The sequence below is a fragment of the Elgaria multicarinata genome, chromosome 11 (assembly GCF_023053635.1).
Source record: "Elgaria multicarinata webbii isolate HBS135686 ecotype San Diego chromosome 11, rElgMul1.1.pri, whole genome shotgun sequence".
Taxonomy (NCBI): Eukaryota; Metazoa; Chordata; class Lepidosauria; order Squamata; family Anguidae; genus Elgaria; species Elgaria multicarinata.
In genome coordinates this window covers 30,824,166-30,851,333 of record NC_086181.1, presented here as the reverse complement: position 1 = coordinate 30,851,333, position 27,168 = coordinate 30,824,166, and the positions used below count along the sequence as shown (strand labels likewise).

At 43.2% G+C, this 27,168-nt stretch overlaps 2 protein-coding genes across 2 annotated transcripts; both read left to right on the top strand.

Moving 5' to 3' along the window:
• Window positions 1-721: 721 nt before the first annotated feature.
• Window positions 722-5,802, top strand: LOC134406360 (toll-like receptor 13). The gene is made up of 2 exons (XM_063137736.1): window positions 722-3,417; window positions 5,306-5,802. The coding sequence occupies exons 1-2, from the start codon at window positions 722-724 to the stop codon at window positions 5,466-5,468; spliced, it is 2,859 nt and encodes a 952-aa protein (XP_062993806.1). The 3' UTR covers window positions 5,469-5,802.
• A 1,839-nt stretch (window positions 5,803-7,641) lies between these two features.
• LOC134406339 (neuronal pentraxin-1-like) lies at window positions 7,642-21,772 on the top strand. The gene is made up of 6 exons (XM_063137707.1): window positions 7,642-8,113; window positions 8,210-8,481; window positions 16,455-16,635; window positions 19,915-20,198; window positions 21,289-21,468; window positions 21,563-21,772. The coding sequence occupies exons 1-6, from the start codon at window positions 7,642-7,644 to the stop codon at window positions 21,770-21,772; spliced, it is 1,599 nt and encodes a 532-aa protein (XP_062993777.1).
• The last annotated feature ends 5,396 nt before the right edge of the window (window positions 21,773-27,168 follow it).

Genomic DNA, 27,168 nt, shown 5'->3' with positions numbered 1-27,168 from the left:
AAGTCTTGAATGTGTAACATTGGACAGTCTTCATCCCTTCCCAGAGTGTCCCTGACTATCATAGAGAAGATGTTCACTCCCTCACTTTATGACAGTTCCTTTCTAAGGGTTCGATGGTCCAAGTGTAGTCATACTCAGAGCACACCCACTGAAATCAATAGAACTTAAGATGCTTATTGCTAACCGAAGTTCCATTGATTGTAATGGTTTTATTCTATGGCCCTTTCTACACCTAAGGGTTATCCCATGAAAATGGAGGAATCGTCCCTGCCGGCTCCCGGGATCCCCTGTGTGGCATTTGGATGCACAGGAACAATCCCTGGTTATAGGGCTGGTGTAGACATACCCCAAGTTTGACAGACTCAATCCAGCTCAATGTGTAGGTGCAACATGATGCCGCGCAATGAATTATGAGTAAAGAGAGAATTCTGCTTTATACGGTGTCTCTGAATCGGAGCCTTCTGGTGAAGAAAGTGGGCAATGTACTTCTCCCGTATTTAAAAAATGAATGAATGATACAAAAGAAGCTGCATTCATATGATGCCAAGTATTAGCATATCACCACTCCATTTGTAATATAACTAATCAGAAGCATTTTGTATTCTTATTTTAGGGGCATATGATTCTGCTGTGTGATAGTTCCCAATGACGTTGCAAGACAGAGAAGAAGCTGGAGTATATGAAATATAGGCAATAGGCGCACAGAGGCTCCGGCTTCATAATGTCCCATTTCAGCCTGATCCCTTTAATGCTCTGTGTGCTGCTAGCCCTCTTCTCATGGTCCCATTGGGGTGCTGATTCTTTTGGGCTCAGTCACTGTATCCTTCCCCCTACCAGACCGGGCTTTGCTCTCTGTACTGGCCGTGCCATCTCCAACCTGAGTTCTGCCACCTCCCACCTGCCCAACTCCACGCAATGGCTCAATGCCTCCCACAACGATGTGAAGCATCTGACGTCTACGGCCTTTCTCCAACTTTCTCAATTGTTGGAACTTTATCTGGACCACAACTACATATCTGACATTGAGTCTAATGCCTTTCAAAATCTGGGGAAGCTTGAGGTGCTTGATTTGAGTTGGAACCAGCTGGCGTCTGTGGGGCCATACATGTTGGCCAAACTGAGCAGTCTTCGTGAGCTGCGTTTGGGTCACAACAAAATTGCCATGTTACATCCCACCTGCCTCATGTTCCAGATGGCTCTCCAGGAACTTTATCTTCCCTCTAACCATCTCTCGAGTCTCCAAGAAGTGGCAACTGCCGTGAAAGGCTTGCTCAACCTCACTTACATGGATTTAGGTTTCAATCAGATCTCCACCCCATGTATGGGGCCTAGCAGGGTCACTTTCCCCATCCTGAGAAACCTCAGCTTAAACAGCAACAACATTTCCAGGCTGGACCTGTCAAATTGCTCTTTTCCTAAATTGCAACAACTGAACCTAACCCTTAACAACATGTCACACGCGAAGGCTGAGTCATTTCAAGCCACTCCTGTTTTGGTGGACTTGTCTTTGGATATAAACCCCCTAAACATCTCTCAGCTTATCAATGTATCTCTTCCTAACTTGACCATGTTGCATTTGTCCAGTATGAATCCAACATTTAACAACACGGTGTCAACAGCTTGCTCTGTCTTCCAAAGTCTTCCGTCTTTAACCTCTTTGGACATCAAGCATTCCCAGATGAATTACTCCCAGCTGAGACAGTTGGGTTCCTGCACTAATCTCACATGGTTGGATCTGTCTACCACAGGGTACAGGTACCTCAATAATGGAGCCTTCAGCACATTTAACAACCTGGAGTTCCTCTCCCTGGACAAATGCAAGGTGCTGCGTCTCAGTTCTAGTGCCTGGGGGAAGAACATGCAAATACGTACACTGATCCTGAGGAGAAATTCTATTGGCCAATTGGAGCATTATGTCTTTTCACATTTGACAAAGTTGAATTATCTTGATCTGTCAAAAAACCGCCTGACGAATCTCGAGCAGCTATCCTTTTACGGCATGGAAGCGTTGAGGACACTCATCCTACAGGGCTGCCAGATTACGGCTGTAACCCGTGACACCTTCCATTATGCTCGCAAAATGGAGTTCTTGGACTTGAGGGATAATAGCATCCGATTACTCAAGGATCAAGCCTTCGTGCTGAAGCATGTGAAGATTCTCTTGCTTTCAAGAAACCGAATCCTCACCATTAAAACACATGCTTTTGATGATCTCCACTCCATGAGCTACCTCTCCCTGGATCATAACTTACTTTACAAGTTGTCTCACAGAATCTTTGCACGCCTCAAAAAATTGGAAACCTTGGACCTCAGTCACAACTGTCTCTTTACCTACAACAAATATGATTATTCAAGCCCCTTTGTTGACCTCCAGTCCCTTCGCAAGCTGGACCTTGGTTCTCAGGTTCCTAGAAAACCGATTTGTCCCCCGGACAAACTTTTCCATGGCCTGGGAAGTCTACAGTACCTCTCCTTGAAAGGCAACCCCAGTATCTTGTTCCACAACCTCTCCTTTGTTAACCTGACTAGCCTGGAGTCCCTAGACCTCTCTGAAATTGTTTCAGATAAGAATGACTCTTGGAAACTCCGTCCAGATTTCTTCCAAGGGCTACATAACCTAAGTCAACTTTGGATAGAAAATAGTGCCATTAGGGACCTGCCCGAACAAGTCTTTTCTGATTTGGCATCTCTGGAGCAGCTCTCCCTGAGCAAGAATAATCTGAGGAACGTTAGCAAAAAGCTGCTTGGTGGACTCTCCTCCCTGAAGTATTTGGATGTCTCTGATAATTCCCTGACATGCGCTTGTGATAACGCATGGTTCCAAAACTGGTCTGTATCTGAACCAAATATCCAAGTGGCCTTCTTGGACTCCTATCACTGCTTTGGCCCTGGGGTCATTGATCGTCTCTTTGTTGATGAAGACATGTCCTTCTGCTTTGAGAATTGGGAAATATACTTCTTTGCTGTCACTACAGTGATCACTCTGTTGTTCCTGCTTATAAATTTGGTTTATGCCAAGTTTGGTTGGACCCTTAGGCATGCTTACTACTTGCTGAGGGGCTGGGGCTATGGTCAACTGCACCAGAAAGGACAAGACTACCAATATGATGCCTACATTTCTTGTTGCAGTCAGGACTATGAATGGGTAATGAAGAATGTTCTGGAAAAGCTGGAAAAGGAAGGAGAGCCCTACTTCCGGCTCTGTTTTGGGCCTAGAGATTTTGCCCCCGGAGAATATTACATAGACAATGTGCAGAATGGAATAAGTCAAAGCTGCAAGACCTTATGCCTGGTGAACAACAATTACCTGGAGGATGAGTGGTGTTCATTGGAAATCCAACTTGCTTGTTCTAAGATCTACTACCACGGACAGGATCCTTTGGTTGTAGTATTTATGGAGGAAATCCCCAACTACAGGTGAGTGAGTATAAACTGATCAGCAAGAGGTGAGGTCAAGAATGCTGGATGATGAAGGGTTCCATTTACATGTACTCCATTGGATGGGATGGGAGGGAAGAGAGTGGGGTGACTGGGACTATGGTGGGAAAGTTGGAGGTGAGAGCAAAAAGGAGAGATTCTAGCTGCTTTGGACACTGTGTTGAGTCCAACACACTGTGTTGTGACTAACAAGGGAGGGGAGAATGACCTTGGAAAGTCTGGTGTGACTTACAGCAGAATTGCCTTATACAGAGAAGGCATGGCAATACAGTGTTTAGTAGTGGAGGCAAAAAATGCAGACTAGAGCCAGTTTTAAGGAAGTTCAAATCAACTTACTTTATTAGTGCTTTTATATCTAACACCGTTTAACAACAAGCACCCCCTAAGGCAGGTGTGTGAGTGTAAGGGAGCAAAGGCATGATAGAACTGCATAGCATTTGTTGCAGAGGCAGCGGAGAAAGAGGAAAAAGGAAGAGGAAGGGGGAAGGAGCAGAAAATAGGAACTATTCAAGCGACAGGACATTCTGTTTCACCCCCTAGTGTCTGGAAGCATGTGAAATTGTCAATAAAATTATACATGGTGTTGAGAAAGTGGATAGAGAGGATTTTTTCCCCTCCCTCATAATACTAGAACGTGGGAGTCATCCAGTGAAATTGATGGGCAATATATATCAAACCTCGACAAGAGAAAGGTTTATCCACATAAAGCATAATGCTGCCACAAAGTGTGGTGACAGCCAGTACGTTAGAGACTTTAAAACAGGGGTGCTTTTTTTTGGTCCTTAGGGCTGCATCTGGCATCGGCAAGGGAGTCTGGGGTTTGTGCATGCACACATACTGTAATACACACACACACACACACACTGGGGTGTGGAATGAGTTTAATATCACTCTCATCCAAGCGCCCCAAATGGGCATTGCTGCTTCCACACTGCCAGTAGGGCCGCAGCAGCAGAGATCCTGATCAGGGAGGGGAGATTCGGTGGTGGCAGGAACTCCACAGAACAGGCATTCAGGGCTTGTGCCCCGTTTGTCCTGTTTTACAGAGGAGAGTTCTTTTTGAAGGTCTGTCAGAGGACATCATTATGGAACTCACTACCACAAGATGTAGTGATGGCCACCAATCTGGATGGCGTTAAAAGGGGGTTGGATAAATTCCTGGAGGCGAAGGCGATCAATGGCTACTAGCCCTGACATTTGAGTGCGATCTCCAGTATTTGAGGCAATAAGCCTGTGTGCACCAGTTGCTGGGGAACATGGGCGGGAGGGTGCTGTTGCACCATGTCCTGCTTTGTTGGTCCCCGGCCGATGGCTGGTTGGCTACTGTGCAAACAGAGTGCTGGACTAGATGGTCTGATCCAGCAGGGCACTTATGTTCTCATGTTCTTATGACAATCTATTTGAAGAGTTGTCCAGTCTAACTCCAGTTGAAAGATAATAAACCGTAAGAAGGGAAAGCAGGGAGGGCCCTTGAAGTAGCCCATCATGAGCATCACATGGTCAGCAGATTGAGCAGACACACACAGACTGTCACCTGGTCACAGTCTTCCTCACTAGGGTGAGGTGTGTTGTCATATTGGCTAAATTTTGTCATATTGGCTAAATTGATTTAGGAGTAGTATGCCGTTGAACAGCAGTTACTGAGGAGCAACAGCTGGAGAGTGCTGTGGCCTTCATATCCTGCTTGTCAGTTTCCCAGAGGCAGATAGTTTGCCACAGTGGAAACTGGAGTGCTGGGTAGATGGACCTTCTGTCTGCTCCAGCACAGATCTTCTTGATGTCCTTCTCTGTGTTTGTGTGTGTACAAGAGAATAGAAAAGCTCACTCCTTCCTTCCTTCCTTCCTTCCCTCCTTCCTTCCTTCCTAGGTTGTCTCCCTATCATCGACTGAGGAAATTAATTAAGCAAGACAGCTACCTCACATGGCCTGAGGACCCTGAGGCTGAAGCTGTGTTCTGGACCAGATTGCGTGAGGCCTTGGACAATGGAGAACAAAAAGAAGAAGTCTTGCGATTCAATGTAATTGAATAACTGATGGTGGGAAGGAACCTTATTGGTACTGGCTGACCTAGAACAACATGAACTAAATGCGATGGCAGATGCCACAATTGATACCACCAGTTCTGAATGCCACAATATTTTTCAAGTCTGGATGCCTCATTTTTTTTAAAACTATGCTGCATGAACGTTGCTGTGGAACAGTGACTTGTGGGGCTCACATGGATTGTCACAGATGATCTTTTGTTGTCTTCTAGAGAACAAATTATAGACAAGAACAAATTATAAAAATATGGAATCTAGTAAGCTGGTGCTGAATAGGTAGTGCCTTAAAATTCACCAAGAAGAATTAGAGACGAATCAAGATGCTTTTTGAGGGTAGATTATAAGCTTGCATTCGAGGTTTATTGATTTTAATATAATTACTGTATAGTGCCTAGCTGCTGAAGCACCTTGGAAATAATAATAATAATAATAATAATAATAATAATAATAATAATAATAATAATAATAATAAATAGAAAAGGTCTATTAGATCAAAGGCTAAAGATCAAATTTTAGAATTTCGTCAGATTTGTATATAGTGTTGTTTCAATGCTAAAATATATACTTTTATGAGTTTTTAAAGGAGAACTACCTCTGCACTTCATGAAACCTGTTTCATGTCTGAATGTGAATGGTCATTATTATGGAAGAGCAGCTGCCTTAGGTCTGGACCATGGGTTGAATTCAGAATAAGTTAACTGAAATCAATGGGAGAAGTTAATAATTTATCTAAGACCTATTTATTTTCAGTGGGAAGGAACTATGTAAAATTCACTTACTATGAATGTACTAATAATCCCATTCAGGTAATGATAATGTCGCCAGTGTTCCCAGTTACAAATGCTATTGAATTTGGGGATTGTAAAGGGAAATCAACAACCACAACCACTGACATATAAAAATATTGGATCTGGTAAGTTGGCTCGGTCAGATATGGGAAACCAAAGCTTGACAAAAGCAACCTATTGTATGTTGAGGTTTTTGGGCCTGGACTATCTCTGCCATTAGACTGATTATCACCACTTTGTTCTCAAGAGATTCTTTTAGAAAAGGGACTAAAAGAAGTCTTGCTTCCAAGGGAAAGAAACTATACTGAGGTTCTACTGAACTTCCTAACTCTCTGGAAAAGAGGAGCAAACACTGATAAAATGATCCATGATACAGGTATTTGTAACGGGAATTTCGTATTCATATTTATGTACTAGATCGTATTGCTTTGTCTTTTTTATCTATCTATCTTTCTATCCTCTCTCAATATATTTATCCTTACATATTGCCCGACACACTCTTTCCCCCCTTTCTTTTTCATGCATTTTAAATCTTCATGTGAATAATGGATCCATATAAGTAGTTTTCATTAGAAGACAAACCAGTGAATTAGTTCAAAGCTCAGGCTTCGCTTCTCTTTGACTGGTAACTTAATTCCTCTGAGTGGAGTTTTAGCTTTTCAAGTCACTTATCTGCTGGGGGCAGTGGTGTGAGGAGGGGTTGTATATAGGCTGCCAAGCAGGAGCCTTAGCAACAGGCTGGGGAGGCTGGGCAGGGGTGAAGGAAAAAGCTGTGCCGTGACACCTTAAGCCCATTAATTTCTTGGTCGCCAGGGGAGACGATGCTTCTCTCCTCATCTCAGCGGATTTGGCAAATTAGACAGGAAGGAGAGGCAGGGAAAGCACAAATCCCGCCTGCCTACAGTGCCGGGATGCCTACTGGCAGTTTGGTTCTGCTGAGTAGTAAGGCACAGATACCAGAGGAGGAAGAAAAGTCTTCACTTGCTGAGGCAACACAACCAGATTTGGGAGTATTTAGGAAGTGAGACCTGATTCATGTTTGGTGGCTTGGTGGACCCAACTTGCCTTGAGTAGCTACATTGCACACTCCAACTGGATTATCTTCCACTTTTCTGTCAAAGACCCTTGGATCTCCTTCCTAATAGATGCCTCTGACCCCTCCTTTGGTGGCATCAAACAGGCATCTTGGAATTTTTGATTGTCTTCTCTGAGAGGATCTGGATGATTGATGTTGGATTTATATCTGTTGTACGACAGGGTCCTTAATCTATAGACCAGTGGCCTCGAACTGGAATCATCTCTATTCTCTTTCCTTGGCTATCAAACCCATACCCACCCCTTTCTTATCTGCCAGAGAAATCATAGTTGCGGAGATGACCTTGCATTGGGCATTGCTTTGCCTCATCTTCTCTCCTCTGGCACTGGCTTCCGAATATGGCTTGCCCAAGTTTATCTGCAGCCCTATGCCTCTGGACATGGATAATGGCTGCCAGTCAGCCAGTCAGCAGCGACATGGAGCAGGAGCTAATAGTGGGAGTAATGGACACTGGGTAGGGACTCTTGAGGAAGCCAAGGAAACAATCTTGCATCTGCGGGAGACGGTGGTGCACCAGAAGGAGACGATCCTGGATCAGAGGGAGACGGTGCGGGAGTTGACAGCAAAGTTGAGCCGCTGTGAATCCCATTCCCGGAGGCACCCCGGGGAGCACCATGGTGGTCACCATGAAGAGAATCACAGCCATGTCCATAGCCATCATGAGGGAATCCATGGCCATCGAAGTCATCATGAGGGTGGGCATCGGGCCCACCATGAAGATGGTCACAGGACACATCATGAAAATGGACATCAGGGCCACCATGAGGATGGACATCAGGGCCACCATGAGGATGGACATCAGGGCCACCATGAGGATGGACATCAGGGCCACCATGAGGATGGACATCAGGGCCACCATGAGGATGGTCATAGGGGACACCATGAGGATGGCCACCGAGATCCCCATGAAGGCATCCATGCCCGGGAGAATGAGTACCACCATTTTGGACAACGGGAGCACCATGAACTACAGGTGGGACATAACACCCATGATGCCTTTCGCAAGGCAGCTGCAGCTGCAAACACCATGGAGGATCCACCCAAGGAGACATCTGCAGGGGTGCACCAGATGGAGAGAATGCTGGAATCACTCAAGGAGCGACTGGAGCATCTACAGGTACCAAGGCTTGTGCATCAGTCATCTCTCTTTGGAAAAAAATATCTTTTAGTTTTCCTAAGACACTTAGTCATTCTTTTCAAATTTGTCCAATTATTCCTTATCTGTCCAACTATTCCGTATCTTATACCCAGCTGTCCATCCATCGTTTATCTTGTATTCACCCCCAAATTTCTCCCCTCCCTCCCTCTCCTCCTATCCTTTGTCCATCAAACTATCCACTTTCACAAATACTCTTCAGTGAGTTATCACCATATACATCCTTCAACTTTACTTTACATGTGATCATATAATCCCTGTCATTCTATATGACAATAAATAATTCTAACCAATGCTATCCATCTTTTCCTGGTAAAAGACCCTACATCTAACACACAACCCCCTACAAATCCAGCTTTCCTAATACTGTTCCCCCTATCCCTACCCCCAAACATTTCTTATCAGTCACCATCACACATCATGCTTTCCTGCTACTGCTTCACATTTGTCCAATGCACACATAAATTCATGTAGCTCAAATCTTATCCCACAGTGATAATTTGAGCATTCCAAGCGAAATGATCATTCCATTACTAACAAGCCCGACAGACAGAACTGCTCATTCATCAGTGCATTCAATCACCCATCATTACTATCCCAAACATTCATCTATGATGTGTCATAGAAGCCTAGTGATTCATTTGTCTTATGAAGCAGGATATCCTCTGCCGTGCCCATATCTTTACATGTCTCTATTCTACCGCTTTGCAAAATCTCTAGCACTGGAGAATCTATAGCTTGGTACAAACACCACAATTTCTCTACACTTCAAATCCTACTTTATCCTTAATGTCTAGCAGAAGTATGTGTGAATCACCTAAATTGAAAAAGACTGTGTTCAAGGACAGGTTTGTAGATATGACATTTTTATCTGTGGCATTATATCCCCTTCGCACATGTAAACCATTATTTAATGTCACAGTCATCAAGTAATGGACATGCATATTTGAACCAGCTCTAAGCTTATCCCATACAACTTATAGTTCTTTCAGTTAAGAAGGCATCTATCCTCCCCACCCCCAGATTTCTATCCCCTAAAATTATATTCTGGCAATGTAAATCTATTGCCCTGGCCCCATCTCTGCCATCAGACTAAACTGCCTCCTGCCTTCTTTGTGGCAGTGTTTAAAATAGACGAGATTCCAACTGAGTCCCCTTTTAATCTTCTTTCTTCCAATTTAAACGTACACAGCTTCCTTAACCTTTCCTTATATGACACACTTTCTAACCCTTTGTGTCATATATTGCCTGCCTGCCCCACATCCATCCGCCTCTTCTCCCTTTCACACACCCTGAATTTCTTCTCTTGTTTGTCAAGCTGTCCACTTCAGCTATTGATCTATCTACTTTCCATAGGAAAGTAGGTAAGTGTGGAAACAAGAAATAGGTGACTTTTTTTTAAAAAAAACACACACAGTTGAAGTCAGTGTGACAGAAGCCATTATTGACCATGATGTTATGCATGCTTATCTTTTGTTCCCCTCTCACCTCATATTAAACATGGTTTGCATTGGAGTTTTTGGAGCTCCAAAACCCAGTTACCAGAAAAGACAATGTTGTGGTCATTATGCACCAAGATCAACAATGTCTGTTTCATACCACTTTCAACTCTGAGGTGAAGGGGTGGCGTGGGGAACAACCCCATAATTATCATCTGGTTTCAGCCTTCTTTCTGTGGACACATTTATTTTTCCAAACATGGACCCAGATATCTCTACCCACACATGAGCAGGATCTTGGAGAGACATTTTGGTTCTAGGGGAAAACATGGTTCACAAGCCCTTACTTCTCACCCCCCAAGTACATACTACTCACATAATAGAACAGTGTCCACCTTCAGGACTATGACCCATTCCACGAATGGCAAAACATGAAGGTCAAATACTACTTTTCTGCTTCTACGTCTCCTGACAGAAACTGTGTGGCATCACTGATCTAGCTAGCTAGGCCTTAGGATTTCTCCCTGCATGTTCTTCCTTCTCACAGATTGTCCCTCAACGTCACCTCAGAAGTTTATTGTGTGAGGGTGAAATATGATAAAGGTAACCTGTACTGACCAAGTAGTATTGGAGCTTTCTGTCAAATGTTTCTGTTCTTTACAATTATATCCCTTAGTTGTGAGGAAATGTGGTATCTCCCCAAATAGCCACATGAAGAGGGATAATAGGCCCAGGAAGTAAGGAGGAAGAAAGCATGTCGCTAGCTTGTGGAACACATAGATGGATTACATGCATAGTAAGTAGGTAAGTATAGATGAGAAGGATGGAATGAAAGATTAGAAGGAAGGAAGGAAGGATATAAAACACAGATTCTTCCCACTACACAAGCAACTCAAGTGGTCATTTGGTGCTACAACATTTTTAAGGGCAACAATTTCATCTCATTCATAGACACGCCCCCCCCCCCCCCCAAATGCCAAAGACCATTAAAAATAGCATAACAACCTATTTACATACAAACATATAAACCAACTGATTAAAACCAATAGAAGAACACACAATCTGAGTGAATCTGCAGTAGCCATTTCAGGTGGCAGACTGGGCCCTGATAAAACCACAGAACGACACTTGCTTTTCTTGGTGAGGTACAGTATGTCAGGTACTCAAGCTGGTCACTCACTTCACCTAAAAACATGCCTACGTGACTGTCTGCCCTGCCTTGAGCAGGGGGTTGGACTCGATGGCCTTGTAGGCCCCTTCCAACTCTACGATTCTATGATTCTTGTGTCCTGCCTGCTCCCTTCTATGCCTCCCGGTTTCACTTTCATTGCTCCCACCACCATCACATGCATCTTTTGTGCCGTTGCACGCATGTCCTGCTTGTGGGTTTCCTGTGGGCAGCTGGTTGGCCACTGTGTGAAGAGAATGCTGGATTAGATGGTTCCTTGCACCAGGATTCTCCTTATGTCCTCCTTGTGGGAGGCCATTTCCTTTCAGGCCCTGCCCGCTTTGTCCTGTACGTGTCACGCCTCTTTCGTACTTGTTCCCATTCTGTCTGGGGTGGAACCGTAATTGACTGGGAAGCTGTCTGACTCCCAAGCAGGACTAATTAAGCTTCCAGGAAACCAGTTGATTAGTTAGTGTTTTTTGACTGCAGTCCTCCAGAGCAGGAAGTCAAACCACATGGGCTTAGTTTGGAAGGCGGGAATCCCACATTCCCTGCAGAGAAAGATTAGATCAGAATATAAATAACAACAAACCCTTTCTGAAAGAAATTATACAGAGCAGTGTGCAAACATTAAAATTATGAAAACAATCAATAAAGTTACCACACAGTAATCTAAAACACACAACAAAAACAGATGTCCATTCTACTTTACATTCTTGCCTACGTCTGTAACTGGTGATGACTGGTGAAATTCTCCTTACTGTATATATTAGGATAATATAGACAACTCAAGCCACCCTTGGGGGGATATTTTGGTTGCTTGTATGGGCTCTAGTAATGTTTAAAAGTGGTGTCATGGTTGGAGTATTGCACAATAATTGAGAATACCTGGTTTCAATATCTCTACTCAGCCACAAAGCTCACTAGCCCAAGCTTTGCCCGAGTCCATCCACCACCTGGAACAGAGTTACCAGAAACTGCTATCCTGCAGTCTATCCTATGCAGCTCTTATCTCAGTGTGCCAAAGTAGGAAATTATTGTACAGTTGCTATTGAGTCAAATGAGAGCCAGAGCAGATGGCACAGGCCAAAGGAACCACATCGCTTCTCCAGAATTAGTGCTCAATCCATCATAGAGAAAACTGAGGCTGACAGCAAGGCTCTCTATGGGATCTTGAGGGTTAACAGAGTGATTGAAAACATTTTGATGCCCATAGCAGCTGCACCAGTTAGGTTAGATAGTTGTGCTTTGGTGCCTGCTATAATATTACAAAGGATCCTAGAGTGTAGCTTTTGAATCACACTTGACTTTATTGATGCTTCTAACAATTTTGCTTGTAGGGCTATAACCTTTTCTGTCTAAACATATAGGACTGTGCCCTTAATCGATTTATTTATTTATTTCATTTCTATACCGCCCAATACTCAAAACTCTCTGGGCGGTTCACAAATGTTAGATGGATTGGTTTAAAATCTTTTTAATTGACTAAAAATATTTCCTTCATTAATTGGTTGATACATTTAAAGAAAATATTAATTATTTGTAATGCAAATACTTATAGAAATGTTAAACTAGAGGCACCATCTTGGAAGAGGCGTCCTTCTAACATGGCACCCCCTGCGACATATACAGCCTCCATCTAAAACAAGGGGAGTATGCTTGTTTCCTTCAAAACTATTGTTCGAGTCCTAAGTAAATATATGAACACGTGCAAACAATTTGGTCATCATTTACTCAATTAAAACCCAGTTGAGTAATTTGGTAAGATTGCTTTAACTGGATGGCAGCTCTAATTGCTGTTGTTGTGTTTATTTCTAGCACTAACAATCAGAAGGCATTGTGCAGCTATTCTGTCTTTTCTTCCCAAGGTAAGAAAAAAGACAGAAAAAGCTGTGGGAAAACGCAGGACGATTACAAGACAAGGATGACATCTGGACCCCTTGTAAAATTCAGTAAATGAGGCAGGGCTCTTGCAGATTAAAAGACTCATTATAGGGTGACCATATGGAAAGGAGGACAGGGCTCCTGTATCTTTAACAGTTGTATAGAAACGGGAATTTCAGCAGGTGTCCTTTGTATGCATGCAGCACTTGGTGAAATTCCCTTTTCATCACAACAGTTAAAGCTGCGGGAGCCCTGCCCTCTTTTATATCTGGTCACACTAGGCATGTCGTGATGGAGAGGGAATTTCACCTTTCAGGGGAAGTCCAGAATGAAATAGTGTTTTCAGGGCCTTCTTAAAAGCTTACAGTGATGGGGCCTGGTATAGGGTGACCATATGAAAAGGAGGATAGGGCTCCTGTATCATTAACAGTTGTATAGAAACGGGAATTTCAGCAGTGTCATTTGTATGCATGGAGCATTTGGTGAAATTCCCTCTTCATCACAACAGTTAAAGCTGCGGGAGCCCTGACCTCTTTTATATCTGGTCACACTAGGCATGTCATGATGGAGAGGGCATTTCACCTTGTGCTGCATACATAAAAATGACACCTGCTTAAATCCCTTTTTCTGTGCAACTGTAAAGATACAGGAGTCCCGTCCTCCTTTCCATGTGGTCATCCTAAAAATTTGGATGCGCCCTATAATAGCCCTTAAGGTGACTTGCAACTCCAATTACAGGAATATAAGATACCAACAAGTTAAGAATAAATAAATATACAAATTGAACAATGCAGCTGTACAGTTACAGATGAAAAGCAGTAATATCAACTGCAGTCAAAAGCTTGTGCAAATGGGATGAAATATAGCTGGTGTCTAATTTGCCCGTAGTGGCAGGGGTGCCATTATGGGGGGAAAAAAACCCTAACTTTCAAAATCAGGGGAATTGGGAGGATTATCTCATATGAATTATGAATCTCTATTGATGGGTACTTCAAATGGTAGAAGGCAGTCCTTTAGATACCCAGGGCTCAGATCATTGGGCCAGCATGGTGAGGCAGATGAGGAATCAGAGAATCCTAAATATCTTAGTATCTTAGGTATGGGAGGGTCTCTATTGTTTCTATTTATTTGATACATACAAATATTTATGGATCCCCGCTGTCTTCCAGAACAGACCCTTCAACTGCATAACAACCAGGATAAAACTATAATCAATTAAAAACACAGCAAAAAGAATAGTAGCGAAACCCCCACAACCCCCACTGCCACACCTATAAAAAAGCTTGATAAAGCCAAAATTAGCATTCCCTTACAAGAACTCCCTACTGAAAAGAACGTCAGGGAAATGTTGTTTTAGATTGATATGGAACTTATAGAAACGTCTCCTGAGGAAGGGAGTTTTATAGCCTAAGCCAGAATTTTTTAAAACTGTAGCCTACTGACCACTGGTGTTCTGCACTGAGCTGGTCAATGGAAAAGTTGAGGAACAATTAAGAGTACATTTACTTTTCCAGCATTTGATTTCTTTCTTCTGGCAATGGAGATAAAGGCTGTTTGGACCAGGGCTGAATTATCAAATGGGCTGACAAGGCCCTGGCCTAGGATTCATTCCTTTCACAATGGCGCTGGTTTTGATGATAGTGCCAGTGTTGAAGAAAAACATTATTAAAATATGAGCTGCATGCTTTGATTTGTAGAACAAGCCATTGTTTTGTTAAATGATGCCCTGAGCCCCTCACCAATTTTCAACTTTGAGATTCACCCATCACACCAGCGAGGGTTTAGCAGAGCAAATGGAAAAGCATGAAACAGGACTCCCATGTTTTCTCTAAAAACTGAAATTTAAACGGAGTAGGGCTAGAATGCTCAGGAACTAGGACACCCAGGTCCAGTTTTGATTCTATAGAGCAGCGGTTCTCAACCTTCCTAATGCCGTGACCCTTTAATACAGTTCCTCATGTTGTGGTGACCCCCAACCATAAAATTATTTTTGTTGCTACTTCATAACTGTAATTTTGCTACTGTTATGAATCGTAATGTAAATATCTGATATGCAGGATGTATTTTCATTGTTACAAATTGAACATAATTAAAGCATAGTGATTAATCACAAAAACAATATGTAATTATATATTGTGAAATATTTATTTCTAATTACAAATAAATGACCATCGGAAATATGTGTTTTCCGATGGTCTTAGGCGACCCCTGTGAAAGGGTCGTTCGACCCCCAAAGGGGTCGCGACCCACAGGTTGAGAACCGCTGCTATAGAGTCTCAAAGAGATCAGAGTTCCTCAATGTTTCATCTCTGTGCTTGAGGGCTTTTACAGAACTAGCCATGGGAGGAGGGGCTGGAAGATGGCTCTGCCACCATCACTGTGGGTGGGAACAAAGATTACCAGAGCATCTGAGGTGCTGACCTAAGTGTGGTGACCAAAAATAAATCTGCTGACCTTTTCCCTCACTTTCCCCCTTCTTAATACGTAAGCAAGACTTATAAATCCAGGCCCACACCAAATCAGAGAGCAGGGGGACAATATAGAAATGGTACACCTGCCAGTTCAGAGGTGGGCAGGGAAGGAAGCAAGGCAATTGGCTCAAGACATTTTGCTGCCTGAAGCAGAGCCCAAATTCCCTCTCCCCCCACTAGAACTAACACATGCAATAGCGTTTGCACACCAATTCCTACCATCATCTAACTCTCTCTTGGTGCTACCTGAAGCAGGGTGCTTCATCCTGCTGCAGGGCAGGGTTGGGCCTGGAAACTATGGCCTTAGCTAGACCTAAGGATTATCCCAGGCAAATGGAAGGGTTGTCCCTGCCTGCTCCCGGGATCCACTGTGTGTCATTTGGATGCACAGGAATGATCCCAGGACAATCCCGGGATATAGGCCTGGTCTAGCCATGGCCTATGTCTGCAATCCTATACACACTTACCTGGGAGTAAACCCCATGGAACTCAGTACAATTGATGGATAGGATTGCACAGTAAGCGGGACAGCTGTTCCATGAGGCCTGGTGTAAGGTGAAATGGACTTCCAGAGTTCAGGGAATGATGATGATGAATGTCGCCATTTGAGAGAATAAACAAGCAAACAAACAAGAAGTCTCCATGCCTTCAGATACTTGCAATCTAAAATTCTCACTGGGAGACAACAGAAGGAAGAGAGAAAGATGGAGGTGAGGGTAACAGGAAGGTTGGGCATTCTGTTCTGTTATACTTTCTTAGGTTCTGGGTATTAGGTTCAGTAGGAGATGAGAACTAAGAGGCTGTGCAGAAGGCTTCACGAAATGGTGGGTTTCAAGAGGAGATTGACGGAAGCAAAGCAGCATCGTAGGTGTTCTGGGAGGAAGTTCCAGGTGTACATATGGGATAGCATGAAAACAAAGGCAGAGCCATTTAAATAACTGTTAACATGAGGGCCTGTCCTGTCTTCCTCAGCACAATCGGAATGGCTCTGTCTTCTCCACATCCCTGCGGGACGCTCTTCAGAAGAAGATAAGCCTCTTGGAGCATCAGATCCATGAGAAATTAAACATGTCTGAAAACCACACACATGGCGTGCCAACAGCAGTGGGGCTGAGGCACAAACATGTTTCTCCTGGACACAGTGTTGAGAAAGGTGAGTGGCTGTGCCAGCAGCTGGCAGATTCAGGGTGAGGAGGGGGAATTTAGTTCTGGTCCAATGGGATAGAGAAGGATGTACAGGAGGAAGGAAGATTAAGTAAACTGGTAGTTGGAGATAGAAATGTTTAAATTAGAGGTGCAGAACCTCAGATCTGGACCTCTGGGTTTCCCCAGAAGGCCGTGCCTCTCTCCTTTGACCATCTATTTTGCTGGTTTCCTGCCTTTTGTGCAGTTCCTCCCTCACCACCAATTCTAAAATGTTGAAATGCCTCTCCAAAGACTTAGTTACCGGCAGTAAGAGCTCAGAGCTAAAATATGCTCATATTTTTGGTATGTTGGTCCTGTCCCTTTTGCCGTCCCTGAGAGAGTCTCTGAAATGAAGTCCAGCCCTCAGGTTGAAAGAGGTACATGCCCCAGGTTAAAATTTATTTATTTATTAAACATTTGTATACTGCCCTATATCACTAGGATCTCAGGGTGGTGTAGAGATAAATGACGAAAAGGTGGATTTCATGTGAAGGTAAATAAATTAGAAAGTAGATGGGTGAGTGCTTGTGAAGATGTGGAGAGATCATTCGATGTGAAGAGATGGATGGCTAAAAATAATTCATAAAATCGTAGAACAGTAGTGTTGGAAGGGGCCTATAAGGCCATCGACTCCAACTCCCTGCTCAATGCAGGTATCCACTTTAAAGCATCCCTGACAGATGGTTGTCCAGCTGCATCTTGAATGTCTCTAGTGTGAGAGAGCCCATGACCTCCTAGGGTAATTGGTTTCATTGTCATACTGTTCTAACAGTCAGGATGTTTTTCCTGATGTCCAGCTGGAATCTGGCTTCCTGTAACTTGAGCCCATTATTCCCTGTCCTGCACTCTGGAATGATCGAGAAGAGACCCTGGCCCTCCTCTGTGTGACAACCTTTCAAGTGTTTGAAGACTGCTATCATGTCTCCCCTCAGTGTTCTCTTCTCAAGGCTAAACATGCCCAGTTCTTTCAGACTCTCCTCATAGGTTGTTGTTGTTCACTATTTATGTATTGCATTTATATCTTGTAAAGGAGTTCAAGGCTGTATACATGGTTCTCTCCATATCCTCACAAACAAGCCTGTGAGGTAGGTTAGCCTGAGAGAGAGGGACTAGCTAAAGGTTGCATGGCTGGCTGGGATTTGAACCTGGGTCTTCCCAATCCTAGTTCAATTACTCTGTTACACCCTCCTGGCTCTAAATGAATGATAAAGGGTGCAAACCTATGAAAGTTTAGACAGAAAGACATCATACAACTCCCAGCATTTCCCAGGCAACCCTGCTAGTTGGGGAATGCTGAGAATTGTAGGACTTCTTTTCCTGACTTAAACATGTATAGGATTACCTCTAAATAAATTATTTGGTAACATAAATGAATAAGCACTTCAGTGGATGAATAAGTGTACATAATGATCTACACTAAGCAGGATATCACACTTTGAAAATGGTTTGGAGAATGCATATAGAGTTTGTCCTGGGCTTCAACAGTTGTCACTACTGTTATAAACCGTTTTAAAGCAGTAGTGTAGATCCTGCCTTAGTGGGTTGAATCATGGTCCATTAAAGATGGACGGAAAGACGGGCAGAGAGGATGATAGGTCAATGAATCGCTAGAGGGTTAGAGCCATGGAAAAACGGAAAGAAAGAACTGGGGGTGGGTGAAAATGTGGCTTATCAGATAAAAATAGCAACATGTGGCTGGTTTGGGTTCAAGTTGAATGGATAGATAACTTGAATAGGGATGGACAACTCAATGGCTGAGTGTATGGAGATGGAATAGACCTGGGGTGCTGAACGTCAGGAACGTGGGCCAAATTCGGCCTTCTGAACCCCACAATCTAGCCCTCTAGGGTTTCTTGGAAGGCCATTTCCCTTCCCCCTGATCATGGATCATTTGGTAAGTTTCCAGATTGGCATATTTCGCTCCCCGCCTTCCCCCATTCTGAAAGGTTGAAATGCCTTTACTAAGGCTTAGGTACTGGCAGCAAGAACTTTAAGCTATACTATACTGGTACTTTGGCCCCACCCCTTTTGCATTTGGCCATGCCCACCACTGGAATGTGGCCCCTGAGAGATGATCTGAAATGGAATTTGGCTGTCAAGCTGAAAGAGTTCCACAACCCTGGAATAGCAGAGTGAACGTCATTATTATTTATAGAACACCAGCACTGTGCATGATGCTTCACAAAGAATTGGGGGCTCATCTACACCAAGCAGGATATTCTACTATGAAAACAGTATGAAAGTGATATATAAAAGGCAGGAGCTACACTACTGCTTTATGGCGGTATTGAAGTGCACTGACAACTGTTGGGGCCCATTGACACATGACATATACCGCTTTCATACCACTTTCATGGTGTTATATCCTTCTTGGTGTAGATGTGTCATGGGCCCCAACAGTGGTCAGTGCACTTCAGTACCACTATGAAGCAGTAGTGTAGCCCAAGGAGACAAGTTCATGCTCCAAGGTGCACTTCAATACTGCTATAAAGCAGTAGTGTGGCTCCTGTCTTTTATACCACTTTCATAGTGGAATATCCTGCTTGGGGTAGATGAGCCCAAGGAGACAAGTTCATGCTCCAAGGTGCTTACAGTGTAAACTTCAACTCAAAGAAGAAAACAGAAGAAGGGAAGGCAATAGAATCAGGGAAAGAAAATGTTATTGCAGTTACTTACACTTAAGCCTTATTTATTTATTTATTTATTTATTTATTTATTTATTTATTATTATTTATTTAGAATATTTATATACCACTCCCCATTGAAAAATTTCAGAGCGGTGTACAAGGTAAAATGAAAATAAAAACAGAATAAAAACAGTTAAAACAAAATTTAAAAGAAGCAATAACAGTAATCCAAGGCTGCATGCTAAAGAAAGGCTTCTTGGAATAAAGATGTTTTCAGGAGGTGCCGAAAGGAGAACAAGGTTGGCGCCTGCCTGACCTCCAGAGACAGGGAATTCCACTGGAGGGGCACCACCATGCTGAAGGCTCTTCCCCTGGTGGATTCCAATCGGAGGATGGATCTAGGTGGAACCACCAGGAGCAGGCCCTCGGATGACCTCAGTGATCGGGCAGGTTGGTAAGGGAGAAGGCACTCTCTCAGGTATTTACAGCTGTCACAGGAACAGGTGAAGGGATAAACCAAGGGAGACAAGTCCAGGGGTGGATGCTTGGTAGATAGGCAGGTCAGCTGGCAGTGCCTGGATGGACAAACCCACTTCCCCTCCATTTCTCTGTGTTGGCAGCTCAGTTCCACATCTCTGATCCCCTCTGTCCTCCAGGGCACAAAGTGGAGAAGCACTCTGAGGATTTCCGTGTGGGCTTTCCCCTCCGCACCAACTATATGTATGTCAAAGTCAAGCGCACCCTCCATCATGAGATTTTTGCCTTCTCCATCTGCCTCTGGCTCAAATCAAGTTCAGCACCAGGGATGGGTACCCCCTTCTCGTACTCGGTACCAGGCCAGGCCAATGAAGTGGTGCTCATTGAGTGGGGAAATAACCCTATGGAACTGCTCATCAACGACAAGGTAAGGAACTAGGGCTGGAGTTGTGGGGCTTAGAGCTAACCCAGCAATTCTCTGATTCAGGTGGTGGGAAGATATGTTTGAAGAATGTCCACGATATTTATATTTCTCTGTCTTAGCTGCCTCTTGGTTTAAAACCAAAAGTTAAGTTTCTAGTCCTTTTGGTCACTTGGTCTGAACAGAAACTAAGAATAAATTCAAGAGGCAGGAGTTTCTTTTGTTCATTGTAATTTCAAATCCTTTGTACTGTAGTTAAGGGAAATAGCACTAAATGGGTTCCTAGGAGGGTGGCCAAGAGAGGCCACAGGCAAGAGGCCACGACCAAGGATTTGCTGTGTATAAGAGATATACATAGATAGATAGATACTCTGGTTACTCTGTCTATCTATAGATATATAGCGTATATAAAGAGTAACCAGAGATATAGATATACTCTTTTCTATAGATATACTCGGAACCCTGGTATAGATATACTTGAAGATATACATTGATAGATATACTACTGACAGATATACTCCATCTTTAGATAGATAGATAGATAGATAGATAGATAGATAGATAGATAGATAGATATGCCTCGTATCCATAGATACCTATAATTATTTAACTACAATATTCTGTGACCAAAACTCTCCCTCATACCCAGTTGTGGTTTTGGAATAAATGATGCCATTTAAATATCCAAATATTTCTATTTCATTAATTCACTCACAAGTATTATCTTATTTGTCCTTACAACAGCTGTAGCCTTTTATGAATCAATACTGAGGCCTAAGTTTCCACTTCCATGTTTTGCCAATTGGAGAGGCAAAATATCTTGGGCTCTGTTCTGCCTCTCCTCTCCATTTTTATTGATTTCCCCCCAGAAAATGTTGGAGAGTTGCAACTGACCTTTGTGAGTTAGGTAGGGCTCAGAGAAAGTTGCCCAAGCAGACTTGAACCTGCTTCTCCTGAGTCCATGGCTATGCAGCATACAATATAGTTGGTGCCATCCAGATTGTAACACATTTGTAACACTACCCTGGGGGCTCGGCGTGTTTGCTCATCCCTGCCTTAACTCCTTTCTCTGCACTCTTCTGCCCTTGTTTTGCAGGCCGCCACATTGCCACTGGCCATTAATGATGCTAAGTGGCACCACATCTGTGTGACATGGTCAACCCGGGATGGTATTTGGGAGTCGTACCAGGATGGGGTCCGAAGAGGGAGCGGGGAGAACTTGGCTCCCTGGCATCCAGTGAAACCTGGGGGTGTTTTCGTACTGGGCCAGGAGCAGGTAAATATCCCACATGAAGTTCTGTCACCATCTATGGTGGATCACAAATGGTTTCTCTAAATTCTCTTATCTTTCCGCACTCCTCTTCCTGCAGGACACTCTTGGTGGCCGCTTTGATGCCACTCAAGCCTTCATTGGAGAAATCTCAGATTTCAACATGTGGAGCCACATCTTGACGCCGGGTGAGGTTTACAAGATGGCGACCTGCACTAGCTATGCTGGCGGTGACCTCATCAACTGGGCTGAAGCCTCCATGGAGCTTCACGGGGGAGTGGTCAAGCTACCATTTAATGCCTGCCACTGAGAAGCCATGAAGGAACAGGAACTTTGGGGTTCTCTGGGAGGAGAGCAAAAGCTAGTCGTTAAAAACAGAGGGTGGGGCTGGGAACAAGGACCCCAGGATTTCCTGTAGAGAAAAAGGAACCTGGTGTTTTTTCAGGGGGGAAAGGGGTGGGGGGAACCAAGTTTCCTGGGCTCCTTGGGAAAAGAATAGGGATCTTTATATTTGGGACTGGGGTACTCCTGGGTTCCCTAGGAGGAAAGTGGGATGTATTTCCCCAGTTTTGTGAAGGAAGGACTTAGCAACTGGGAGGCAGAATGACTGGATTCTCAGCTAGGGTGCCTGATCAAAATTTTATCTAAAAAACAAAAAGAAAATATTTGGAGCATTGGCATCTGTTGTATGGAGTGGTTTTATGGAGCTGAGGGATTTCTGAAAGAAGAAACATACCCAAATGTTATTTGGAAATATTGTATTTTGGAATTAAGAGCATTTATGTACGAGGTAAATGGACACAGAGTTCTTCACAATAGAAAATATAGGGGTATGTGCTGGATAGGATTGAAGACTGTTTATAAGTCTTGGTTCATTGGGAAGGTGGCTGAAAGTCTGGGATCATCCAACCATCTCCCATCTGGAAAGCAGAACTCCTGTTTTTTTATTATTATTATAACTAGTAGCTTCCTTTGTTTGCCTTTGCGGAATATGCTTCCTAGGAATTGGAGGGGAATTGGGTATTCCCCGGCCCCAGACCCTTCTACCAAACAATGTTCCTTGGAGGAAATAGATGGCCACCTTCTCTTGAAAGGTTTGGAGAGATCTCCAACACTCCTTCATTTCAGAAGACAAGATCCTGTTTGCTAGTAAACCTAAACAGTCATTGGTGAACTCATACCTTAGCTCATTAGCTTTCTCTGATAAGGAACACCTCCCTCCTTCATCCCAAACAAGTCAAATCACTACACTGTACACGTCCCAGTAAGAAATTTGAAATTTTGTATACACTCTCAGCCCTTTCATGATCTATCCCAAAACTTAGTGGAATAATTCTGATCCTGTTGTTGATTTTAATCACTCTTTTCCTCTTCTCAGGAATCATTTCCAGGGTAAAGGCCTATTTATAGGATTTGGGGTGGATCTGTAGGACTATTTTGCTCTCACACATATATAAAATACGTGCCTCTGTATTGATGCATCTCTTGCGAGGTGGATTCACATGGCCATTTTTCTGGGTTTCCCCCCAATCCCACTAATTTCAGTTCAACACGGTGTTGAATTTGCATGTATTAGATTAGCTCTATAAATGGTTCAGCATATGCTCCACTGACATTAGGAAGCACATGTTGACTCAAACAACATTAGAGAAAATCTTTCATATGTCTATCAACTGTGTAATCTGGATATGGGCTGAACTGACACCAAGGGCCAAGTCACACAATCCTACAAACTGAAATGAAAATTGATGGGAAGTGGTCAGATTTGAAAAGAAAAACTATATAAAGCCATATTATACATCACTATAAAATCATGTTTTGGTGGGGTTTTGTTGTTTTTGGCCAGCGTTCTGATATGCCATGGCACAGGGGAAGTCTGAATACTACATCACTCATGGAAACCCTGATCCAGTGCTTCACACATGCTCATCCCACATTAACATTGACTTTCACAGCATGCACACAGAATAACGGAATGATGGAAGACGACAGATCAGGTAGAAAATAAGCGCTTGCCACATGCCAAAAGCCATAAATCAATATTGTACATGCAAATTCAACTCAGATTGACTGAAAAAACACCAATATTGGTTGGGAAAAAAATGGGGAAATGGTTTTATGGATCTATATTGTGTGTTGTAGTATATAGAATGGTTAGATTGTTAAGTACATTGTGTGTGTGTGTGTGTGTGTGTGTAGAATTATTTTTGCATTTTCACCGTTATAAATAGGGGAATACCAAGTTGTTACAGTTAAGAGAATGGTTGTCAGGACGCTTTGACCCTCTAGAAGGAAAATGGGATCCAGCACATCAGAGCAGTAGGTATGCCTTGAGGACAGGATATCTGAATTCTTTGGAAGAGAAGTTGTGTGATTGCCTACTACTTCATGAGAGAAAGCACCAGAACAGATGTGGTGTCGGGATCAAAATCAAAACGTAAAAACAGCTGTTGGGTAAGGGAGGAGTGCTATGACATTGATTGGAGCAGTGATGCTAATGGAAGGGTGTTTAAGCCTTTTCCCTTGCACTGTTTCCCATATCTAAAATTCCCCTTCCGTGATGCTGCTATAAGACACATACTAGGGGGAAAAGGCAGGCATGATATGGATCCCTGTCATTTCTTGGTAGCAAGACTGATAGCAGCATCGGTGGTGCTATTGGGACAGGACTTTGGGGCATAGTTTTAAGGCCCCTCTCACCAGAATGAGCAGGGCATCTCCCAAGCACAGCAGGGCTGGGTTATCACATTTTGAAGTTAGTAAGAAACATTACCATCTAAAGGAGTAAGAGGAGAATGTTAAGACTTTTAAGTCCAGAGTCTAAAACGATTGACTGCATTACTGAGTAGATTATGTACCTTGCACACCGTGTCTATTCTAAAATGAGGGGCCTAGAAGAAACCAGAAATCCTAAATTCCTTGGAAAGAGCGAGGGATACAGCTGACCTAAACTGAAAGAATGGTTGCTCCAAAGATCACCCAATGTCTTCTCTTGTCTCTCTCTGTTTGTAAATACGGGGTTTTTCTGAGCTTTGACAGTATGTATTTTATTTGCAGAATGGGATGGGTGGGTGGGATATAATGTTAATTGTCTTGAATTTTCTTACTCCATACTGAATGCAATAAACCTGCCAAAGAAACTGAAACCCTTCCCCACATGCTTTTGGTCCTGTATTTTTTTAAAAAATATCCAACTGTTTTGTTTCACAGCACAGTTCTCTTCGTTGTCCTAGGAGCTCAGCACACGCTTCCAAGGTATTTGCTAACAAACTAGCTGTTATAACTTTTGACCACATTTTTTTCTAAAAAAAACACCCCAAAGTAGCTCTAGCAGACTGCTAAGTCTGATGGTAAGGAGCAAGGGTGAGGAGAATCTGCTTTAACTTTTCATCTCTAGTATTATTTTTTATCTCAAAATCACCTCCCTTCAAATCAGTTTCTTCTGACGGGGAAGGAGTAAAGGAGACCCTATACGTTCTCTTTGAAGAGAGAAAAAGGCGGGAAAGTAGCTGAGGCAGGGGTAATTCTGAGCATACAGACAGCAGGTAAAATAGGGTGACCATATGAAAAGGAGGACAGGGCTCCTGTATCTTTAACAGTTGTATTGAAAAGGGAATTTCAGCAGGTGTCATTTGTATATATGGAGAACCTGGTGAAATTTCCTCTTCATCACAACAGTTAAAGCTGCAGGTGCCCTGCCCTCTTTTAAATCTGGTCACTCTAGTATAGCTCCTGCACTTTAACTGTTGTGATGAAGAGGGAATTTTATTAATTAATTTATTACATTTTTATACCGCCCAATAGCTGAAGCTCTCTGGGCGGTTCACAAAAATTAAAACCATAATAAAACAACGAACAGTCTAAAAACACAAATACAAAATGCAGTAAAAGAAGCACAACCAGGATAAAACCACGCAGCAGAAAGTGGTATAAGATGAAAATACAGAATTAGAACAGTAAAATCTAAATTTAAGTTAAAATTAAGTGTTAAAATACTGAGAGAATAAAAAGCTGGCGACGAAAGGAGTACAGTGTAGGCGCCAGGCTGACCTCTCTGGGGAGCTCATTCCACAGCCAGGATGCCACAGTGGAGAAAGCCCTCCTCCTAGGTTCTCCATATATACAAATGACACCTGCTGAAATTCCCTTTTCTATGCAACTGTGAAAGATACAGGAGCCCTGTCCTCCTTTTCATATGGTCACCCTAGGTAAAAAGTGCACACACACCCAATTGTTACTGATGGAGAGGTTGTAAGGTAGGGCTGGAAAGGTGAGTAAATGGCTGAGAGAAGATGTAAAGATTTGAAGGGGAGACACCCAGGCTCATAATCCAAACTTTTAACTACTAAACATCATTTATGAAACCTACCATCTGACTGCACTTCAGAGAAACAGATTGCATGGATGAACAGGGACATGAAATGAATGAAGAGACAAGGGAGAATATGGGAAACCAAAAATAATCAGTATTTTCTGATATTTTTGTGGGCTTGGGACTGAGGTGAATATTCACACATATTCAAAATTCAGCAGTAACATCCCAAACTTAATATTAGACATGTGTGCAACAATATTTCATATTTGATCATATTTGATTCAGGCTGGCATGCAGCTACATGGTTGTAAAATTTTACCACAGCATTTGAAAACTGAGCACATTTTTACAGCCTAGATCTATGCAGGTTTCTCAGAAGAGGAAATTTAATTGACAAAAAGTTGCCCCCCACCCCAATAATTGGGCTACAAACATAGTTTAAAAGAAAACTTGTTTATGAAAATTGAAGGTGCCACCTGAAAAGAGGCATTCCCATTTTCTTTCTCAAACACAGGACGTATTTTGCACCATGAAGCAGGTTTGGGCCTGTAAAGTATGTGCATGGGAGATTTCCTAGCAACCATGTTCAAGCAGCTATGAGTGTGGCAAGAATAGGGTATGAGCAATTAATAGTACTAGGAATGCTCAGAGAATATCCAGTGAATGTTGACGTCAAAATTTACAAAGGGGGATATTGAGAATTTCTTTAGGAGCGAAGTGGTTTTAGCTTCGTTCTGGCTTGTGCCCAGGCAGGTCACTCACTTGTTCTTGATCTCATTAGCAGTGGCTCCAGCCAAGAGATATGCAAGGTCACCAGAGCAGCAGTGTATTAATAGCCTCAGGAAGGATGCATTAGTGACCCCAGGGCAACACAGAGACCTAGCCTGGCTCCTGGAAAGCAGGGTAGGGTGAAAAGGACCTTCTCTTGCTTCCGCTTCTCCACAGTAGATAGGTCTCGGAAGTTGTATTTGATCCCCTCCCTTGATAGCTACCAGCCCCATGCCTTATCTCTCATTTCCTCTACTCCTTTTCTAAATAAACAGGATGCTTGTGCCCAAGGCAAGGAGAACACCGAAGAATAGTGTCACTGAAAATCCCAATGCGCACTTCAAAGGCAAGTTGAGCATTATCTCACCCCCGATTCTTCCCCAGCTGATTTTAATCCAAGCTGGGGGGAAGTAAATCTGATCCAGCAATGAATTCCCATCCCCCCAACCCTTCTACCCACACATTTTCAGGGCAGCACTATGTGGGAAGAGAGAAAGGAGGTTTGTCCCCACTCTTTTCTCCGGTGCCAGGCCACGCCTAAACCTGGGAAATATTCGGCCTGTTCAGAAGATACCTTAAACCCTGCTGGTTAAGCAGCAGCGTTTAAAGTCTTTTGTGTGAAG

Excerpts from the sequence above, each read along its gene's own strand:
- LOC134406360 (XM_063137736.1), top strand. The coding sequence starts at position 722 with ATGTCCCATTTCAGCCTGATCCCTTTAATGCTCTGTGTGCTGCTAGCC. Across the intron at positions 3,418-5,305 it reads GAGGAAATCCCCAACTACAG|GTTGTCTCCCTATCATCGAC; the intron begins GTGAGTGAGTAT and ends CTTCCTTCCTAG.
- LOC134406339 (XM_063137707.1), top strand. The coding sequence starts at position 7,642 with ATGACCTTGCATTGGGCATTGCTTTGCCTCATCTTCTCTCCTCTGGCA. Across the intron at positions 16,636-19,914 it reads TGGACACAGTGTTGAGAAAG|CTCAGTTCCACATCTCTGAT; the intron begins GTGAGTGGCTGT and ends CTGTGTTGGCAG. Across the intron at positions 21,469-21,562 it reads TCGTACTGGGCCAGGAGCAG|GACACTCTTGGTGGCCGCTT; the intron begins GTAAATATCCCA and ends CTCTTCCTGCAG.